The sequence below is a fragment of the Sciurus carolinensis genome, chromosome 13 (genome assembly GCF_902686445.1).
Source record: "Sciurus carolinensis chromosome 13, mSciCar1.2, whole genome shotgun sequence".
Taxonomy (NCBI): Eukaryota; Metazoa; Chordata; class Mammalia; order Rodentia; family Sciuridae; genus Sciurus; species Sciurus carolinensis.
Window position 1 is genome coordinate 42,252,332 of NC_062225.1, and position 22,461 is coordinate 42,274,792.

Genomic DNA, 22,461 nt, shown 5'->3' on the forward strand with positions numbered 1-22,461 from the left:
GCTCTGTTTGACCCCTGGCCCCCCACCACCACTATACATACATACATAAATACATAAATCTGTAACATGTCCAGAGGTGAAAGAAATTTTGAAAATGTGTTATTTAAGTGCAGAGTAATTTGACAAGTAAAAAGTACTTTAACGTGGATCCTGATGTAGGTCTAACTAGGTATGAAAAACAAAGTATGAAAAATTGTACAAAGGCTTTTTTTTTTTTTTTTTTAACCTTTTTTATGTTTTGGTTGCTTTACATATAGAAAATGAAGATGTGGTGATAACCTGGTATTGGCATTTAACTTTTCTCTCTACTATATTAGAAAAGTTGGAATTCTTTGCAGTTCTAGTTGTCACTGCCTTTAATACATATTTATATCACTTGTTCATTTCTTTTTAAAACATAGAGCTGGGTGTGGTAGTACAAACTGTAATTCCAGCAATTCAGGAGGCTGAGGCAGAAGGATCACAGTCAAGGCCAGACTAAGCAATTTAGTGAGACCTTGTTTCAAAAAGAAAAAAGCAGGGATAGAGCTCAGAGTTTAAGCACCCTGGGTTAATCCCCAATACCCTCCCAAAAAAGGGTATACACACACATTTGTCGGGACTTTGTAATGGGAATATCTTGTATCTGGCATTTTCATTTAATTATTCTATTTATTTATTTTGGTGCTGGGTGTTGAACCTAGAGGCACTTTACCACTGAACTACATTTCCAGCACTTACTATTTGTTATTTTTCTACAGAGTCTCATTAAGTTGCTTATGGCCTCACTGAATTGCTGAGGTTGCCCCAAAACTTTTGATCCTCCTGCCTCTCAGTCACTTACACCACTATACCTGGCTAGATTGTTGATGTTTATGGTGCTCTCCTTCACTTGATTTTTCATGGGGTCATTATAGTGGAGTAGTAGCCTGAAATTTACTTAGCCAACCTCATTTAAACCTTGATATCTTTTTGACACATTTAAAGGTGAATGAGGCATAAATTTTAATGGCCATTTTCTTAATTCATCATAAGCCATAGATTAAGAATGGTGATAGTCGGGAGCACACCTATAATCCCAGTGGTTGAGGAGACTGGGGCAGAAGGATTGCAAATTCGAAGCCAGCCTCAGCAATTTAGCAAGGCCCTAACCAACTTAGTGAGACCCTGCTTTAAAATTAAAAATGAAAAAGGACTGAAACTGTATCTCAGTGGTAAAGTACCTCTGGGTTCAGTCCTAGTATGAAAAAAAAAAAAAAGAATGGTGTAGGAGGAAATAGAACCCTCAAAGGAAGTTTTTTCTTTTTCTTTCTTTTTTTTTTTAAGTGTTTTATATGATTCAAAAATGTCATGTTTTGTGACCTAAAATATTGTGTAGTTTGGCTATGAAGTGTTTTCTATTTCTTTAACATTTACTGAAGTATAATTTAAGCCCCACCCCCTTTTTTGTTCCTGGGATTGAACCCATGGGCTGAGCCACATCCATCCCAAGCCCTTTTTATTTTGTGACAGAGTCTCACTGATTTGCTGAGGGAAGCTTTGAACCTTTGCTCTTCCTGCTTTAGCTTCCCTAATTGCTGGAATTATAGGCAGATGCCACCATGCCCCCCTGTAAACCCTCATTTTAATTTTTATGGTGCTGCAGTGAACCCAGGCTACCAGCATGCTAAGGATGTACTGCACCACTCGGCTCTATCTCTAGGCTGCTTTATCTGTTTTTAAACACTTCAGTGTCTTCTTCATATTACACAGGATTCTTATAAAGCTTTTCTACCTCTAAGTAAGTGTTTAAGGATTGAAATGACTTACCAGTGTCATGTATTCGTTACCCAAAAAATTAGGCTCAAGGCCTTGAAATTTTGACATTTTTTTGCATTCTGCATTAGTAGTGGCAGTATGTTTAGGTTTTTTTTCATAAAGGCACTGTAGTGCCCATATATTCATATTTTAGTATCAAACATTCCAGGGCACAAAAGACTGTACTTTTCTATTGTTCTGCTTGTAAAAGGAAGACGGGAAGGAGTAGTGTCTACTCACTGACTTAGAATTGTGTTTTATTCACGTTATTGTTCCACTTATTGATGATAATACTTAATTTCTCTGTAAGCACTTTTTTCTTTTTTGGAGGTAGAAGTTGAACCCTAGCCTCACCTACTTCCCCATTTTGTACATCTGAGATGTGCTTCCAGCCAAATACTTTTTGAAGCATCAGAATCACATTTCTAGCCTCCTGTATTTCTCCCACAGTAATGAGATTTGCTGAGATATAAAATTTTTTTCATTTAGTTTTGGTGGTGCTGGGGTTTGAACCCAGGGGCACTTAACCTCTGACTTAATCCTCAGCCCTTTTTATTTTGAGATGATGAGTATTCTAAATTGTCAAGACCGGACCGGCCTTAAACTTTTGATCCTTCTGCCTCAGCCTTCAGAGTCACTGGAATTACAGGCATGCATCATTTCCCTGATAATTCTTCATTTTTAGAAAAGACATTTTAATAAAACAATAAATTATATTTGCATTTCATAAAATTTATTGCATTGCTGTGGTGGTTCTTTAGCTTTAGAACAGAAAAAAATGTGTCTAAAACTTGGTTTATGTTTTTTATATTGTTTTTGCTTCCCCTTCCCTCACCATTACTTACAACATTTGAGTGCCATAGTTTTTTTCACATCTCTCCCCATCACTCCAAAGCATAAGCACTATAATTTTTAAGGATCAGAGGATGTTTTTGTTGCATTCTTATTGCTTGGTAATTTGGTACTCAGTATATAATTTTCCAGATAATGAGTTGCCATTAATACAGTGATCACTTTAACAACCTAAAGGGTTTCCAAATATTTCTGCTTTCATATTTATGACATATGTATAATTTAACATTGTTTTAAAAGAAGTGTCTTTATTTCCATACTGGGAATGGGGAATCGATCCCCTGGGCTTTGTATATTCTAGGCAAGCATTCTACAGCTGACATCTCTAGCCCTTTTTTATTCTGAGACACAGGGTTTCGCTGAGTTGCCCAGGCTGGCCTCGAACTAGTGATCCTTCTGCTTAGCTGGAGTAGCTCGGATTATGATCTTTTTTTTTTTTTTTTTTTTTTTTTTTTTTCATTGTGCTCCGCAATGAACAAAATCCTCAACACGCACACCCAACACCTGGTTTTACTGCCATGCTGGCCTCTAGCTTTGACTCAGCCCCCTGAGTTGCTGGGATAACAGGCAGGTACCACTAGACCCAGCTAAAAGGAATATTTCTTTAGATGAATTACTATACACTTAAAAATCCTTAATAAAAAACTAAGAAAGGTGAAGGGGAAATTATAAAATGGGAAGTGGAAGAATTTCCAAGTAAGGAGTGGTTGCTGTTCACTGATGTCTTAAAAGGAACTCTGACTGCAAATAATACTTGTGATCTTAACTGTAAATGAGAGTCATGATTCAGGTAACCTTCCCTCCCTTTCCCCGTTTTGTTTTTGTACTAGGGATTGAACCCTTAGGTGCTTAATCACTGAGCAACTTTCCCATCCCTTTTTAAAACATGACATTGCTGAGGCTGACCGTGAACTTGTGATTTTCCTGCCTCAGCCTCCCCATTCACTGAGTTTACAGTCACCATGTGTGACTACCTTCATTATTTATTGAAAAATAAGTAATTTTTTGTTGTGGTATAATATATAAATTTTTTTATTAAAATTTTTTTTAGTTTAGATGAACACAATACCTTTATTATTTACTTATTTTTATGTGGTTCAGAGGATTGAACCCAGTGCCTCATGCATGCTAGGCATGAACTCTATCACTGAGATACAACCCCAGCCCAATATATGTAAATTTTTGAAATGGAGATCTTGCTGTTTTGCCAGGCTAACTCAGTCTTCCTTGCCTCATCCTCTTTTTAAGTAGCTTGGAATACAGGTATATGCCACCACATCTTGCTTCCTCTTAAGATATTTTTGCACCTGATTTTTAAAGTGAAGTACAGTTGACACACACAATAAATTGTACATGTTAAATTGTGTAGTTTCATAAATTGACTTCTTTATGTACTCTTGAATTCACTTCTTATAATTAATATCTACCTTTGATTATATTCTCTTTCACCACATTTTTCCTCCATGTGCTCTTACCACTCATCTTGATTCACTAAGAATGGTATGACTGGATCATGTGGTAGGTGTGTAACTGCCCAACTGTTTTCCAAAATGGTTGTGTTCTTTTATGTTTCTCTCTAGCCATATATGATTGTGCTTCACTTTCTGGATGACACCTGATATGGTCAGTGTTTTTAATTATAGGTGTTATAGTACATATATGGTGGTATCCAGTTGTGATTTCAGTTACCATTTCTTTAATGACTAATGCTGTTCTGCATTCTTCTACACCTTCAGTACATGGCATGCCAATATGTTCCTTGTTGAATTGTCTGTCCACAAAAAGTTTAGAATCATCTTGGCAAATTATGACAAAAATTTTGCTTTAAATTTAAATGAAATTGCATTAGATATGGGCTCAGTGTGGAGAAAATTAATATCCTATCTGATTCATGAACACAATTTATCCCTATAATTTGTATAATTTAATTTTTTAGACTACTAGGCCTTGTGTAATAATTTCATTGAAATTCCAGAGAATATAATGTTTGAAAGTGGGCCAAACACTATTGCTCTGAGTTTTACAGCCATCCCTATTCATATTTCATATATTTTGCCAGTAGTACACCATGAAGGGATAACAAAAGGAAATAAAATCAATCTTGATAAAATATATTTCCACGTCTAAAACAAGGTTGGGGGATGTAGCTGAGTGTTAGTGTACTTTGCCTAGCATACCATAGTTTGTAGGTTTGTGTTCCAGTACCGCCAAAAAAAAAAAAAGGTAATATTTTTGAGATGTATTTCAATTCAATTCAGTATTGTGTATAATTGATAAAAGCTTTCCATCACCCCTGTGCTGTGAATCAAACCCAGGACCTCATGCATGTTTTACAACAGCTGTACACTGAGCAGTTTTCTTAATACTTCCAGTTAATTTTAACTGAGGTTTTACTAGGAGAGGGCTATACTTCATTGCTCAATTGTCAGCTTGCATCCATGTAGCAATTAGGAGCCACGAGAGTGTGTTTTGTTAAGTGGTAATAAATTCTTGATCCCTTTGTAATTTTTTTTTTGTGTGTGTGTACGTGTGTCGTGCTGGAAATAGAACCCAAGGATGCTCTCTGAGCTACATCACCAGCCTTTTAAATTTTCTTTTTGGGACAGGATTTTGCTGTTGCACAGACTGGCTTCAAATTTAGTGATCTTCCTGCCTCAGCTTCCGGAATTGCTGGGATTATAGGCATGTGTCACTATGTGCAGTTTAAATATAGAAATCAGTGGCACGAAGTACAGTGACAGTGTTGTGTAAACATCATTATCCATCTCCACAGTTTGTTTTCATTAGCCCAATTGAAGGTATACTCATTAAACTACTGACTCCTTGTAACCCTCTTTCTCCAGCCCTGGGTGGCCACCCACTCTCCTTTCTCTCTGAATTTGCTTATGTACCTCATGTAAATGGAATCATATAATATTTGTCCTTCTGTCTGATTTTTTACTTAGAGAATAATTTCAGGATTAGTACATGTTACCGCATATATCAGAATTTACTTTCATTCTTTGAAGGCTGAATGAAACTGTATTGCACATTTGTTTATGTATTTTTGTGTTGATGGAAATTTGGGTTGTTGCCATCTTTTAACTGGAGCGAATATTGCTGCTGTAAGCTTTAATAAAATATGCCTTTTAGTATTTTTGTTCCATATATGTTTGAGGTTCTAGACCTGTTTAAGAATGGTGAATGTTGCTGGTTGTAATGGTGTACTCCTGTAATCTCAGTGGCTCCAGCAATGGAGGCAGGAGGATTGCTCATTGAAAGCGAGCCTCAGCAGTGAGGCCCTATGCAACTTACTGAGAACCCTGTCTCTAAATGAAACAAAAAAGTGCTGGGGATGTGCCAGGTGCCATGTTATACATGTTATACGTCTGTATTCCCAGGTTTTGGAGAGGCGGAGGGAGGATCATTTGAGTCCAGGCATTCCAGGCTAGCCTGGGTAATGCAGCAGTGAGACCCCTGTCTCCCAAAAGAAACAATAATGAAGAATGTTAAGATCCATTCTTCTTAAAATGACTAAACATGTGGGCCCAAGTTACAGTTTGATTCTAGCCCTGTTGTGGAACCCTACTTTGTTAATCCCTTTTTAGAATTGTCTTTGGCTATTTTTCCCACGGTTGACTGTTTGTTCTCAAATATTTCATTAAGTGGAACAATCTGCATTCCTTTGAACATGTAAAGAAAGAAAACATAGCCTTCTTTTACTGATCATCTTTCTATCCATCAGTCTGGGTGGTTTAAGTGAACAAGTGTTTGTAATATTTTGGTATTATATGGTATTGATGAGAAATGTACCAATTTACATTTTCATAGCTTGTAAATAAGGTGAAAGGGGTATATATATATATATATATATATATATATATATATATATATATATATATATATATATATTTCGCAGTCTTCGCAATTAAATTGAACTCATCCTCTTCTATACCCCCTTTGTAGTATACTTTTGTTTTGACTTGGTACTAAGGGTTGCACAACCTAGAGACACTCTAGGTGGCTTTTGTTTTTGTTTTTGTTTTTTAAACATTTTGAGACAGGGTTTCAGTAAATTGGTCAGACTGACCTGGAACTTTGTGAACCTCTTAGACTCCCCAGTTGCTGGGGTTACAGGGCAAGTGTCACCTTGCTTACGGGAAGGTGCAACTTTTTATTCACACCTTTAAACATATTTTCCCTTATTATAAATAAATAGAGTCCTGTATTTGTTTAAAAACTTCATGACAGTCTGTCTCTGACTAGATGAGATACTAATTTATGATTTAAATGATTTTAATTTTGATTGTACCAGGATTGAACCCAAGGGTGCTTAACCACTGAGACACATCCCGAGCCCTTTTTTATTTTTCATTTTCAGACAGGGTCTTGCTAAGTTGCTTAGACCCTCACCAAATTGCTGAGGATGGCTTCAAACCTGTGATCTTCCTGCCTCAGCTTCACAAGCCGCAGGGATTACAGGTGTGCCCCAGCTATGATTTGTATTTTGAAAGTTTTGCTTTCATAGAAGTAATGGCACCACAGTATGCTGTATTAATTTGTTCTCTGTATTTCAAATATTTTTAGTGAATTTTCTACCTTTAAAAAACGTGTTCAGTCTTTTTTTTTTTTTTTTTACCTTTACCCTATCGTTACCTATGCAATATTTTACAAGGCACTTCTAAAGGCTAATTATTTTTGCTGTGTAATTTGCAAGATGATGCGTATATTTTGAGCCAGCATGGGATTTATTTAATTCTCATCTTTTTGCCAAAATATAGTCGACAGTATTTGGTTGCATATTGATATTGAATATTTGACATTGATTTTTTTTTTCCCCCCTATGCTGGAGATCAAGTTTGTGCATGGTAAGCATGTGTTCTGCCAGTAGACTATTAACTCAGCCCCAAATTTTTTTGTTCATATTAAGAATAGGGTCTTGGGCCCTTTGATTGTTAAAATGTCAATAACCAAAGGATTCACCGTTTAAATCCTTTGAAAATACAAATGACACAGCAAGCATGAGAAGATAATTGTATTTGTGAAGACATTAAGCCTCAATGAGAAATCATTTTTCATTTTACATTTTTGGGCTTCATGATGCTTGGCAAGTACTCTACCTTGAGTCCCTGTTCTTGTTTTCATATCAAATTTTATACCAAACTTTTCAAAGAAGAATTAGAAAGCTACTAGAAGACATCCTAGCTTTATGTATACTTTCCATGTAGTTGGAAAAGAAATTCCAATTTAATGCAGTTTTTACTGAATGACATCCACAAAGGTAGTCTAACCTTGTTTAAATAAGATTGTTTTGCATAAGTTACATTTTGTAACTCAACAGTCACTACTTTGTGAAAATTCATAATTTTTTTAAAGTCTCATGCTGAGTGAGCACTTTCTGCTACTTAGAAGCATTTGTATTTTCCTTTTTTTTTTTTTTTTTTTTTTTAATTGTGGTGCTGGGGATTGAACCCAGGGCCTTGTGCTTGCAAGGCAAGCACTCTACCAACTGAGCTATCTCCCCAGCCCAGCATTTGTATTTTCTGTCCTATGTATTGCATCTTTTTTTTTTTTTTTTTTTTCAAGTGTAATTCACAGTCTGTAAAGTTAATTTTAAAATTAGATGCCTTTACCTTTTTAATTTTGGGCAAATCATGATAAAGGAGTAAAGGAGTTTAAGAGATTAGTTATGATATTTTGCTCAAGGAGATTCTGAATAGACAACTTGGAGCCATATTTGATCAAAATGTTGTGAATTTAACTGGGTCCAGTGGTGTCCACCTGTAATCTCAGCAATTTAGCAAGATACTAAGCAATTTAACAAGATCCTGTTTCCGAATAAAAAATTTAAAATGTACTGGGGGATGTACTTTAGTGTTAGAGTGCCCCAGGATTTCAATTCCCAGTATTCCCCCCAACTCTCCCCCCCCCCAAAAAAAAAAAAAAAGTTGTGAATTTAATCCAAGCAACTCGGGAGGCAGAGGCAGAAAGAAGTTTGAGGCCAGCCTGGGCAACATAGTGATAACCTATCTTTAAATAAAGAACAAGAAATGACTAGGGATGTAACTCGTGGTAGATTAAACCCAGGTGTGGGTTTACTCCCCAGTACTGGAAAAGAAAAAGTTGTTACTGTATGTATAGCTTCAAATTTGAGGGCTGGAAGTACTGAATTGTAGAATGACATGATTGAGACATTGCTCTGTAGGAACCTTAGTTTTACTATAGTCAACTCATTGTTTTCAGGTTTTGTATCTGTATTCAACCAACCATGGGTCAAAAAAAAGAAAAGAAAAAAAATTGTATCTGAATTGAAAATGGACCAACTCTTCATTTTTGTCCTTGTACCCTGAAGAGTATATTATAGCAGCCAGGTGAAATGACACAGTCAGTGACTCGGGAGACTGAGGTACGAGGAACATACATTCAAGGCCAGCCTGGGCAACTTAACAAGAATCTGGTTCAAAGTGTATTTAAAAAAAAAAAAAAGTTGGGGATGCAGGTCAGCAGTAGTAAAGTGCCATTGAGTTCAATCCCCAGTTCCCACATACACCCAAAAAACCCATTGTAACACCTATATGCTCACATTTTATTTGGTATTGTAAGTATCTAGAGATGATTTTCTTTCTTTTTGGTTCTCAGGAGTGCTTAGCCACTGAGCCACATCCACAACTCTTACTATTTCTTGAGACAGGTTATTGCTAAGTTGCTGAAGCTAACCTCTAACATTGGATCCTTCTGCAGCAGCCTCTAGTTGCTGGGATTACAGGCATGCACCCCCATACTCTGCTCCTCAAAAGGGTGGATTATATGCAAGTACTGCACCATTTTAAAGAAGGTAGTTGAGCATCAGAGAACTTTGGTGTCTGAGGGCATCCTTTACTTGACATTTTCCAGGTTTCATCTTTGTTCTTGGCTCCAAGTATCGGCGAATTTTAGAAAATCCTGAATAATGGGGAAAGTTACCTAAATTAGTAATAGTGGAGTTGAAGGATATATGATCCTTCTCTTCCCAGAGCCTGAGAAAAGTATCCACGACTCATATATGACAGGTAGAGGCTGTATTAGTGAGTGCTTTAAGACAGTGTTTTCTTATGCAAATTTAAAGTACTGGATTTCCTATAATATGGTATTTTTAGTTATTTATTCATAGAATAAAAGATTTGAGAGGAAGATTTACTCTATTTTCTTTAGATTCCCCGTTTTTCTTTTATAGGAGTTTCGTTTGTGTTTTGCAGGAGGTCAGGGGGGTTGGTACCAGGGATTGAACTCAGGGGTACTCAACCACTGAGCCACATACCCAGACGTATTTCGTGTTTTATTTTATTTAGAGACAGGGCCTCACTGAGTTGCTGAGGCTGGCTTTGAACTCTCAGTCCTCCTGTCTCAGTCTCCTAAGCAACCCGGATTACAGACTTGGGCCCACCGCACCTGGCCCTAATTTTTTTTTTTTTTTCTTTTACATTTCTTTTTCATTTATTTTATATATTTATGTGGTGCTGGGGATTGCAGTGGTGTACTGTTCTAATCCCAGCTACTTGGGAAGCTGAGGCAGAAAGATCTTAAGTTCAAGGCCAGCCTGTGCAACTCAGCACAAACCTGTCTCAAAATAAAAAGAACTGGGGGTATGTAGCTCAGTGGTAAAGTGCCACTGGGTTCAATACCTAGTATCAAAAGAAACAACACTATTTTGTGTCTTCACACAATTTCTTTTTGTTATTTAGAAGTTTGTAGAATTACAAGGAAAGTCTCCTAAGAGAATTGAATTTCCTTAGAATCCTTTAGTTAATTGTAATGTTGATGATTCGGCCTTGGTGCAAAAAAGCCAAAAAAGTGAACACTAATTCAGTACTACCAACTCTAGATCTTGCATTTCCTCCCTGATGTCTTTTTTCTGTTTTACATTGCGTGTATCTGGGTCTCATTAATCTTTGACAATTTTTTTTTCCTGAGGTCTCATATATTCTAGACAAGTGCTCTGCCACTGACCTACACCCTCCGGTCCTCTTACCATATTGCCTGCTTGTTTCATATTTATAAGACTTGTTTTCTCTTTATATTAGGTGTATATCATAGTGTTATAGGATAGAATGTGTCAATTTGAGCCTATGCCAGTTCCTTTTTTTTTTGGTACTGGGGATGGAACTCGGGCATTCAACCTCCGAGCCACGTCCCCAGTCTTATTTTGTATTTTATTTAGAGAGAGGGTCTCACTGAGTTGCTTAGCACCCTGCCATTGCTGAGGCTGACTTGGAACTCTCCATCCTCCTGCCTCAGTCTCCGGAGCCTTTGGGATTACAGGAGTGTGCCACTCCAGACCAGTTACTTTTTTCCTCAAAGGTTTACCCATTGGCTTTAGTTTTTCTTGGTGTATATTGTTTACAACAGTTATTGTGACCTTTCCCTAATGTTAACAGAACTTTTTTTTTTTTTTTTTTTTTTTTAAGGTTTGTTTTTTTGTTTTGGTACTGGGGATTGAACCCAGAGGCACTTTACTACTGAGCCATATCCCCAAACCTTTTTATTTTGAGACAGAGTCTGGCTCATTTCCTTAGGACCTTCTGAAGTTGCTAAGGGCTGACGTGGAATTTGTAATTCTCCTGTCTCTGCCTCCTGAGTTGCTGGAATTATAGGCATGTACCACCACTCCAGGCAACGTTTTAACAGGATATTTTTAAATTTACCTTTCTATTTTATATGCTTGTAACATAACAGTTAAGAAAATTTGGTACCTGACAGTTCATTAACTTTTCTCATATATATATATTCATACTAGTTTCCATTGAATTTTTCATTTGATATATAGCTCTTATTATTGGACTGTATTGTATTAGTAAAGTTTTTCCATGATTAGGGAAGTGTTTTCATGATATTTTAATAGTATATTTCTTTTGTTTTTATTTGGGACATGGAGGAAAATTGCTAGCTCCATCATGGTTAATAGAAATTGTATTTTCAAGTGCCAGTGAAGGGGAACCATGGTTTAAAAGAGTGAATTTAGTTCATTAGCATATAAATATTAGCATATTAGAATAGCTTTATATAATCACAAGGTATTTGGTTGCCTTCAGATTGGCCACATTTTCTAATTGTAGTCACCTTCTTAGCAATTTAAATTTCCATGTTCTGACTTTGTTAGGTGAGACTTAAAGATAACACATTTCAGAAAGTTCTGGAAACTCTGTGTAAAAATACTCGATTGTTCAATTGGGGATCCTGCCACAGATCCATTGGGCATATTACATTATGTATAACACTAAGTTTCTACAAATTGCAAATAATCCCAGTTACTCAGAAGGCACCAGCAGGAGGATCACAAATTTAAAGCCAGCCTGTGAACCAGCCTTATTAATGCACTAAGCAATTTTAGTAAGACCTCATTACTTAAAAACAAAAAGTGCTGGGGATGTCACTCGGTGGTAAAGCACCCCGGGTTTAAAAATATATATATATATTTTTTGTTTGTTTGTTTTAATTTTTAACATGTGACTAGTCTTGTGAAAAAGGGACCTATAGAGTTGTTTAGAAGATTGTTTAATATACAAATTAAGACCACAGGCAAGTTGTTTTAATTATTTAAAAAATATATTGTACTGTTAAGGGAAGGAGTATTAGAAACAAAAGGTTTCTCCTGCTTGTTGTGGTGGGCTATCTCTGTAATCCCAACTTCTTGGGAGGCTGAGACAAGAGGATCACAAGTTTGAAGACTGCTTTGGAAATTTTTTGAGACGCTAAATGAAAAGTAACATTTTTAAAAGGACTGGGGGTTGTTGCTGAGTGTTAACAGCATTTGCTAAACCTTGGGTTTATTCCCTTGCACAGGGCCCTCAAAAAAAAAGAGGAAAGAAAAAATTTTTCTAATTTTTCCTACATTGTAGAATTAAAAAGTTAATAATGCATTTCTAGTATTGGCCTAATGTTGTAATTAAACTTGGGAGTGATAACATGTGATATTGACTTATAGATTATAAAAAAAAAGTTTAACCTGTAAAAAATTAGTTGAAGTAGTTTATTTAAGTGATCAATGCAAATTAATTAGTTCCTTGAGGCATTTTTTATTTAAAAACCACAGGTTGATACATTAAGTTCTTCTCTAAGAATTAGTGAGCAAGTTGGCTCTTACCTGTGATCCCTAGGGAAGAAGGATGGAAAGTTCTAGGCCAGCCTTAGGAACTTGGTGAAACCCTGTCTTAAAGTTTAAAAGGGATGTGGGGAGTCTATCTGGGTAGTAAGCATCCATGGGTTCATTCTCCAGCTTACGTTGGTAAAGATGGAATCCAAGGCATCTTTCCCATGATAATTTGGCAAAGGCTTCACTGTACTACATCCTTAGCTCTAATTGGCATGCAAGGGGAGGGGGGCCCTGGGAAATTAATCCAGGGGCATTTATCACCAAGCTACATCTCTAGCCCCCCCCCCCCTTTTTTTTTTAATTTTAGACAGGAGTTTAGTAAATTGCTGAGGCTGGCCTTGTGAACTTGCAAGTTTTCTGCCTCAGTTTCTCCAGTTGTTGGGATTCCAGTCTCTTTGTTTTTTTCACTCTGGCCTCCTGGAGGTCCTGGAGGTCTATAAGCATGCTGTAAGTTTTTTTTTGTTTTTGTTTTAAAGATATACATTATGTTTAATTTTTTTAATAGGAATAAAAAAATACGTTGTTGGCCTCATTATCAAGACGTCATCTGATCCAACTTGTGTAGAGGTAAGAGCTTTTTGCAGATTATTTAAATATTTGTTCTTGACTAGAATTTACTTTACAGATACACAAACATAAGGCATATAGTTACAGTAAAGCTATAATCATTTGTCTCCCAGAAGGACTTCTTATGTTCATGTTCATTTGCTATTCTATTTTCATTAGGCTTTTACTTAATCTGTTCTTTTTCTCCTCCTCAGAAGGAAAAGGTTTATATCGGGAAATTAAATATGATTCTTGTTCAGGTAAGTTTGAACATTTTTCATCAGAAAAGTAGAAGTTTACTACATAACTGTTGAAATGTTTAATTTGTGGTAGGAGTCACCAAATGTATTTCAATTATATTTCTCTGTGAATTACACTCTATATTTGAGTCTCTGCAATTTTCCATATGACTGATATGATTTTTCTCAGTTGCTGGCAACTTCTTTTTCCTTTACTGATGGCATTATTCTTATATCCTTGCCTTGGTTTTTGATGTCTTAATTCTCCATTAAGTCTTTTTCAATATGCTTTATTGTCTAAATGTAGAATTTTTATATTGAACTGTTTTCTGCAGTATTGTCTCCAGTATTTACCACTTAGCAGGTCATGTTAGAATATTTAGAAAATCCCTAGCTTAATTAGAAAAAATTGTATCCCATGCTTTTATAATTATGCAAAAAGAAATCCTAATGTTATCACTAAAAAGATGCAATCTAAAAAAAAAAGGTGCACTTTTAAGAAAAATCCTTAGAGGTTGGGGTTGTAGCTCAGTAGTAGAGCACTTGCCTAGCAGGTGTGAGGCACTGGATTCCATTTGCAGCACCACATAAAAAGATAAATGGATAAAATAAAGATATTGTGTCTGTCTACAACTACAAATTTAAAAATGATCCCTAACTTACTACACACATTGTACAAACATAAATCTGATGCAGTTCAAGAGACTTTATTAAATTTCCATCCCTGATTGCAATGCCTCCTTTCTTTCAAATTAATAATCTGAACCCTCCTATAATTCAGGTATTAAGAGACTAGGTTGTAGGTCAGAGATAGAATGTTTGCTTAAAATACCCAAGACCCTGATGTTGTGTATCCCCAGTGTATTGTGAAGACAAGAATTTTAAAAATTCAAGGCTCTCATTCTATCCAAGAGAAATCTTTCTCATTTTGGGGAATGAATCCAGGAACTCTATCAGTAGTAGAGTATCTGTTAGTTACTCCACTATTGAACTACACCCCATCATAGTACTCTGCCTTAACCTGTATATCTTGGGGTATCGTAAGGTGACTTAACATATCTATTTCTTCAAGTATTGATATTCATGCACATTAGAGACAAATGAGGCCATTAGTTAGAATACTGGAGTGTGGTCTTAGAGTGTTTAAGGCAAAGAGGACTTTATCTGTAGTTTTCACCCAGCATGTGGTATAAGGAATGGCACATTTCCTGCCTTAGTAAAGGAAAAGTGGTTAATATTCAATCTCTGCTTTTTAATATACTTCACGTAATTTCTTTAAAGATTTTAGTTGCATTTGACAAGTGACATTTCTTATTTTAGATACTGAAACAAGAATGGCCCAAGCATTGGCCTACTTTTATCAGTGACATTGTTGGAGCAAGTAGGACCAGTGAAAGTCTTTGTCAAAATAATATGGTGATTCTCAAACTCTTAAGTGAAGAAGTGTTTGATTTCTCTAGTGGACAGATAACACAAGTAAAAGCAAAGCATTTAAAAGACAGGCAAGTAATACTTTTGATTTAGCATTTTATAAGTAATTTTTCAAATTATTTCAAGCAGTTTTGGAGATAACTGTGATCTGTAAAGTGTTTTATTACATGAGGTAGTTTCGTAATACAAATTTGAACTGGTCCTAAAGTGGGTGTGTTGTATAACTGTTTCATGGTAAAGTATATGAAGTGTTATAGACGTCCTCCTTCAAGATTTGTCTTATGTGATAACTATTCAATCATAAATTCCAAGGAAATGATTTATGTCCACTGTCAACTGAATACTTAACTGCCCTGCTTCTGTGAATTCTACTATAGTTAACACTAGGAACACACCAAAATTGCCTTTAGGAGTAAACAACCTGTATTACAAGTGTTTTAAATCACTAATGTCTTTAATGACCACATTGCTAAAGACGTTTGAATGTTTTCATTGTGATTCTTCTGTCTTTATAATATGATTTCCCCCATCTTTTTTTTTAAGCATGTGCAATGAGTTCTCACAGATATTTCAGCTGTGTCAGTTTGTGATGGTAAGTGCTTTTAATTTCATTTTTAAATGAATTTTTACAGGAAAATAATTATTTACAGAACTTGTTTTGTTATAGGAAAATTCTCAAAATGCTCCACTTGTACACGCAACCTTGGAAACCTTGCTGAGATTTCTGAACTGGATTCCACTGGGATATATTTTTGAAACAAAGTTAATCAGCACATTAATTTATAAGGTACAATTAATGAATACATTTCAGTTAAATGTATGTCTAAATAATTTTATACATGTCATTGTTTTATTTCTTCTTTTAAAACCCTAACCATCAAACTAACTTGAAGTGAAGAAACCACTTAAGAAGTTGTGGGTAGTTGCACATGCATGTAGTTCCATCAATTCAAGAGGCTGAAGCAGGAGCATCACAAGTTTGAGGCCAGGCTCAGCAACTTAGTGAGACCCTGTCTTAAAATTGAAAAATAAAAGGTGGCTGGGGATTTGGCTCAGAGTTCAATTGGGAATACTGTCTCTGAGTTCAGTTGGGAGTACTGCCAAGACAAAACAGCTTTAAGAAGAATTTCTGTGTACTTACAGCTAACAGTTGTTTGACATCAGTCTTAAAAGCCAATGATTCTGCCGCTTACCCATGGAATTTTGTGAATTTAGTTAGACCATCTTTAACAGATTTTATTATGTTACTCTTTTAATTGATCATATAAGTCAGATAAATGGTATTACACTGAAATGCAAATGTACGTTTTTCCTGAAATTTTTAAATGAGGTGTAATTCATTGTCATATTTTATTCTTCAGTAGTTACTCTTAACATTAGTGTATTATTGATAGATGTGATACTGTATTTAATTGGACCTCAGAAAAGACTGTTGGACCTTGAACTTTGTAGTTTTGGGCCTATCCTTTTTTTAGGCTTCTGGTGCTTGCTAAATGGTCTGCCATTTATGCCTTCTTAGCAATAGACTATAAAATGTTCTTCTATACCTTTTGATAAATTACCTAGTTTTATGTTGTCCATCACCTAAAATGCTAAGAATTCCAAAGTGCTGTGTCCTGTTTACACAGGAAACATGTCTGTAAATGTTATATAACAAGTCCCAAAAAGTTTGTTAGGCAGCTTTCTTTTTCAGATGTCTAAGGACACATCAAAAGAAAGCACGTTGATTCTTTTTTTTTTTTTTTTTTTTTTTTTTAGTCACAGATAGACACAATACCTTTGTTTTATTTATTTTTATGTGGTGCTGAGGTTCAAACCCAGTGACTCACACATGCTAGGCAAGCACTGTACCACTGAGCCACAACCCCACCCCGCACATGGTATTCTTAAGAATTTATTGTATATTGGACAGATAATGAAATTTCTTTAAAATACATGCAAAATAAAACTTTTAATCCATTTGCCTGTTTTTGCTTGTATTGTGTTCCTTACTGTTAGCACCTCCCCATTGTTAACTTTGTGTGTTCGTGCTATTTAATTTTATGCTCCCCCTTCTTTTGAAATAGTTCCTGAATGTTCCAATGTTTAGAAATGTCTCTCTGAAGTGCCTCACTGAGATTGCTGGTGTGAGTGTAAGCCAGTATGAGGAACAATTTGTAACGCTATTTACACTGACGATGATGCAACTAAAACAGGTAATGTACCACTATTTGAAAATTGGAACAACTTTAATATCTTGGAAAATGTCTTAGCAGAGTGTACATAGATCAGCTCTTATGTGACTTATCCCTAAATGGTAAGCCATTTATACTTTATTAACAATAGAATACTAATTTACTAATCCTAGTAATGTTGACCATATTGTGAAAGCCTATGAAATGAAGTCCTTGGTTCTATTTAACTACAGGTGAAACGTGTGTATGCAAAATCAGCAGTAAGGTAGAAATTTGTGTACTCTGGAAAACCCTTGAAATAAAGGTTTTAGGAGTATCATGGTAATCTATTTCTTGTAGACATCTGAGCAGACAATGGGAAACCTGGTTGGATTAATTATCTGAGATGTGGTCTGAGAAGTCAGTCATTAGCCACATTACTATTCATGTTTGTGATCTGAATGGATTATTTTTCTTTGAGAAAAATCAAAATCTAGGTCACAAAGAAATACAAGGCATAGCAAACCTAGGCGTTCACTGTTCTGATATTAGCCAATGAATGTCAGAATCTTAGAATTCTAATGTCTTTTTCTTATTGATTTATAAATTGTGTATTGATGGTTCATTTTTCAACTTTCAGATGCTTCCTTTAAATACTAATATTCGGCTTGCATACTCAAATGGAAAAGATGATGAGCAGAACTTTATTCAAAATCTCAGTTTATTTCTTTGCACCTTTCTTAAGGAACATGGTCAACTTATAGAAAAAAGATTAAATCTCAGGGAAACACTCATGGAGGTAGGCTTTGTGGAACCTTGGTTCCTGAAGTTTACATAATAAAAACTTTTTAAAAAACGTTGTGTTCTACATAAAACTAGAACTAAAAATCAAAATGAGATATCTAAAGGTTATTCTATATGATCAAAAGTCAAAAATCCTTTTTAAATGAGGTGATTGATACAACATAAATTTTTCCTTTCTCAAAAAAGTGTACCATTTGGACTGAGTGGTTAGAGTAGAGTGCTGACTGAGCATGTTCCAGACCCAGGTCACAATCCCCAACGATGCCCTCCCCCCAATTTTTTTTAAAGGTACAGTTCAGTGGCAGTTCAGTATATATTCAGAATGTTGTGCATCCATCAATATTTACTTCCAAAATATGCTCAGCTCCAAATGAGACCCTTTAATTATGAAACAGTCATTACTCCATGTTGTGGCAATTCTTAACTTTCTGTCTCGATGGTTTTACCTTATTCTGTTTATTTCATATTATGTGTAATATGTGAACTTCGCTTGTGACTTCTTTCACTTAGCATCATATTTTGAAGATTCCTCTGCTGTAAACTGTACCTTCATTCTTCACAATGGAATATTCCATTGTATGAGTATACCAAGTTTTATTTTATCTAGACACTTTTGATGGACATTGGGCTTACTTTTACCTTTTGGTTATTGATTTCAAAGGCATTTTTTAAAGGCTTGTACAAAATATATATTGATAACTACTATTTAAGATATTTTAAAGCATTATAGGGCATGTATGAAGCAGCAGAGAGTCCAGAGAGGTTACTTAGTTTGATTCTTAATAAAATACCAGTTGTGCTTAAAATGAATTTTTAATTCCCATTTGATTGGTAACTGAAAGGCAACTTTGGAGATAGGTTAGCCATATTTAAGAATTTATTGTTTTAATAGTGTTGGTATTATATGTAGGCCCTTCACTATATGTTGTTGGTATCTGAAGTGGAAGAAACTGAAATCTTTAAGATTTGTCTGGAGTACTGGAATCATTTGGCAGCTGAACTCTATAGAGAGAGTCCATTTTCTGCATCTGCTTCTCCGTTGCTATCTGGAAGTCAACATTTTGATGTTCCTCCCAGAAGGCAGCTGTATTTGCCCGTGTTATCAAAGGTAACATTAAAGTGGTTGATCGAGTGCTTTTTGTTTACTGTGATTTTGAAGACAAAATGGAAATACTTCGGCAAGTCTATTTAAATTAATGAACTAGCGACAAAAAGAATCTTGACTTTTTATTTTATTTATTTAATTTTTTTGTGGTGCTGGGGATCGAACCCAGGCCTTATGCTTGCAAGGCAAGCACTCTACCAACTGAGCTATATCCTCAGCCCAAATCTTGACTTTTTGATGAATGTTGAAAGCTAAAGTATTCAAGGAATTAAGCACTTGCAGTTCTAAGCCAGGCCTCATGGCAAAAGCTTGTAATAGGTAGATAAAGGAAGGAGGATATCAAATTTTCAACCAGGCTTGGCAGTTTAGGACACCCTGTCTCGAGGTTTTTAAAAAATTATTATTTTAAGTGGTGGTGATATAGCTCAGAAATTCTCCCTGAGGTTCAAGGACTGGGGAGATAGCTCAGCTGGTAGAGTGCTTGCCTTGCAAGCACAAGGCCCTGAGTTCGATCCCCAGTACTGCAAAAAAAAAAAAAAAAAAGAAAAGAAAAGAAATTCTCCCTGAGGTTCAATTCCAAGGAGAGGTGGGATGGAGGATGTGTTGCTCAAAAATGTGGTCCCTATTCCAGTGAATCAGAGGGAGAATATGAGAACAGAAAACAAATATAACAAAAAGTTAATTATTTTAAATTCTTGCCAGATAGAAATGGTTAGGACTGGTTGTGGCTCAGTGGTAGAGCACTTGCCTACATGTGCGGGGCACTGGGTTCTATGCTCAGCACCGCATATAAATAAATGAATAAAATAAAGGTTCATCAACAACTAAAATTTGTAAAAACATGGTAAAATAGGGTTTTAAACCATTGTTGGGGCTGTGGTTATAGTTCAGTGGTGGAGCACTGGCCTAGCATGTGTGAGGCACTGGATTCAATCCTTAGCACCACATAAAAATAAAGGTATAAAATAATACATTAAAGTTACTAAGAAAACCATTGTCATAGAGATGCATTTTAATTATTTTCTTAAGAATTTAGTATTGCATCATTTTTTCTGGTACAGTAATTTAAGCCCATGCCTTAAGTTTTTCCATTTCTACATTTGAAGTTGATTTCAAATGTGTAATACATTTTTCATATTGGTTTATTGTTCAATAGGTCCGTTTATTGATGGTTAGTCGTATGGCTAAACCAGAGGAAGTATTGGTTGTAGAAAATGATCAGGGAGAAGTTGTGAGAGAATTTATGAAGGATACAGATTCCATAAATTTGTATAAGAATATGAGAGAAACATTAGGTAAGTTACTATCAGTTTCATCATCAGCTTTGTGAATATATTTTTGGGTAGAAAATAAAACCGGAATAGTGCTACACTTTCTGAATCTTTCAGTAGATGTCTTTATTAATGTGCTGTTACTAATAAAATACCTTTGGTTTATGGGCTTTTCCTCTTCAAACATTTCAAACTTTTTCTTCTTTGTAGTTTATCTTACTCATCTGGATTATGTAGATACAGAAAGAATAATGACTGAGAAACTTCACAATCAAGTGAATGGTACAGAGTGGTCATGGAAAAATTTGAATACATTGTGTTGGGCAATAGGCTCCATTAGTGGAGCAATGCATGAAGAGGATGAAAAACGATTTCTTGTTACTGTTATAAAGGTATGTGGCAGATATGTATGAAGTAGAACCATTTGATGAGAATATTTTGTTTTCATAAATGACTGAATTTGTTTTATTTTTAGGATCTATTAGGATTATGTGAACAGAAAAGAGGCAAAGATAATAAAGCTATTATTGCATCAAATATCATGTACATAGTAGGTCAATATCCAAGGTTTTTGAGAGCTCACTGGAAATTTCTGAAGACTGTCGTCAACAAACTTTTCGAATTCATGCATGGTAAGTCCCTTCAGCTTTTAATTTGTTTGGTTTTGGTTTTACTTTCGTTGAACAAAATAGATGAATGTTTTTGTCTTGTTAGAGACCCATGATGGAGTCCAGGATATGGCTTGTGACACTTTCATAAAAATAGCTCAAAAATGCCGCAGACATTTCGTTCAAGTTCAGGTTGGAGAAGTAATGCCATTTATTGATGAAATTTTGAACAACATTAATACTATAATTTGTGATCTTCAGCCTCAACAGGTAAATGTAATGTGGAAAATGAGCTTGTTGTTCTTCGAAAGTAAGCACTATATGTTTGTTCATCACAATCTTACTAGTGGGTTTAGAAGAAGTGTCACTGTTGAATTCAATTCAAGTGTTTCTGTGGTTAAATTTTCTTAGGCAGAAACAACCAGCAGATTATTAGGCTTTGGCCTACATAATATAATCTGCTTCAGTACATTTCGTAAATGGTTTGCATGTGGTTTTCCTTAGTGGGCTAAATAGGAGTGTGAAAATTAAAATGTTTGCTTTTTTAAATAGGTTCATACGTTTTATGAAGCTGTGGGATACATGATTGGTGCACAAACAGACCAAACAGTCCAAGAGCATTTGATAGAAAAATATATGCTGCTCCCTAATCAAGTGTGGGATAGTATAATCCAGCAAGCAACCAAAGTAAGTTTTTGTTCATTTTTCTGGAAGTTCAAGTGGAATTGAAGATGACTAATAATTAGCAATGATTTCAGTAATTTTGACATATTCCTCATCTAGGAGTAATTTCATTTGTGGTTTTGTACATTAAAAAGTTTGTAGGGTATTTTTATTCTGTTTTGATCTCAAGATGAGGAGATTAAGTAATAAATACTTTGGGGGGACTAGCGATTGAATTTAGTGCCTTGTGGATGTAAAGAACGTGCTCTGCCAATTAGCTGCCACCCCCATCTCCCCATCCCCAGTAACGAAGACTTCTGGTTTTGGGGTAGTTGGTTTTCATCAATTAAAAATAACAGAAAGGGGGCTGGGGATATGACTCAGTTGGTAGAGTGCTTACCTTGCAAGCACAAGGTCCTGAGTTCAATCCCCAGCACCACCAAAAAAATAAATAAATCACAAAAAGGGTTGTGCTTTTACATAAGGGAAGTGTTGTAGGTTTGTGTGTGTTTTAAATCTTAGTAATTACAAAAACAATTCTCCCCCCTCCCCTCATCCTCCTCTAGAATGTGGATATACTGAAAGATCCTGAAACAGTCAAGCAGCTTGGTAGCATATTAAAAACAAATGTGAGAGCCTGCAAAGCTGTTGGTCATCCTTTTGTAATTCAGCTTGGAAGAATTTATTTAGATATGCTTAATGTATACAAGTGCCTCAGTGAAAATATTTCTGCAGCTATCCAGGCTAATGGTAGGTAACTCTGAATTGTTATAGAATGAGAGAATGCTATGTAACAAATCAGTTCTCTTGCTGCTTTAAGTCAAGCTTCATTATTTCTGTCAGAATTCTATCAACCTCCCAAATTCTAGATGACCAAAGACATTTTTTTAACAATTGTATGGGAT

The 22,461-nt window shown here is 35.5% G+C and overlaps 1 protein-coding gene across 2 annotated transcripts in view; it reads left to right on the plus strand.

Annotated features, from left to right (window-relative positions):
- Positions 1-22,461, plus strand: part of Xpo1 (exportin 1) — a 44,876-nt gene that overhangs the window by 14,396 nt on the left and 8,019 nt on the right. For both annotated transcript variants that reach the window (XM_047522598.1, XM_047522597.1), the window contains 14 exons: positions 13,242-13,303; positions 13,498-13,542; positions 14,842-15,023; positions 15,496-15,544; positions 15,620-15,739; positions 17,019-17,147; positions 17,746-17,904; positions 18,820-19,017; positions 20,171-20,309; positions 20,496-20,677; positions 20,761-20,917; positions 21,000-21,163; positions 21,446-21,580; positions 22,123-22,306. In XM_047522598.1, the coding sequence (XP_047378554.1) occupies positions 13,242-13,303; positions 13,498-13,542; positions 14,842-15,023; positions 15,496-15,544; positions 15,620-15,739; positions 17,019-17,147; positions 17,746-17,904; positions 18,820-19,017; positions 20,171-20,309; positions 20,496-20,677; positions 20,761-20,917; positions 21,000-21,163; positions 21,446-21,580; positions 22,123-22,306 (1,905 nt within the window). The remainder of the gene's footprint in view (positions 1-13,241; positions 13,304-13,497; positions 13,543-14,841; positions 15,024-15,495; positions 15,545-15,619; positions 15,740-17,018; positions 17,148-17,745; positions 17,905-18,819; positions 19,018-20,170; positions 20,310-20,495; positions 20,678-20,760; positions 20,918-20,999; positions 21,164-21,445; positions 21,581-22,122; positions 22,307-22,461) is intronic.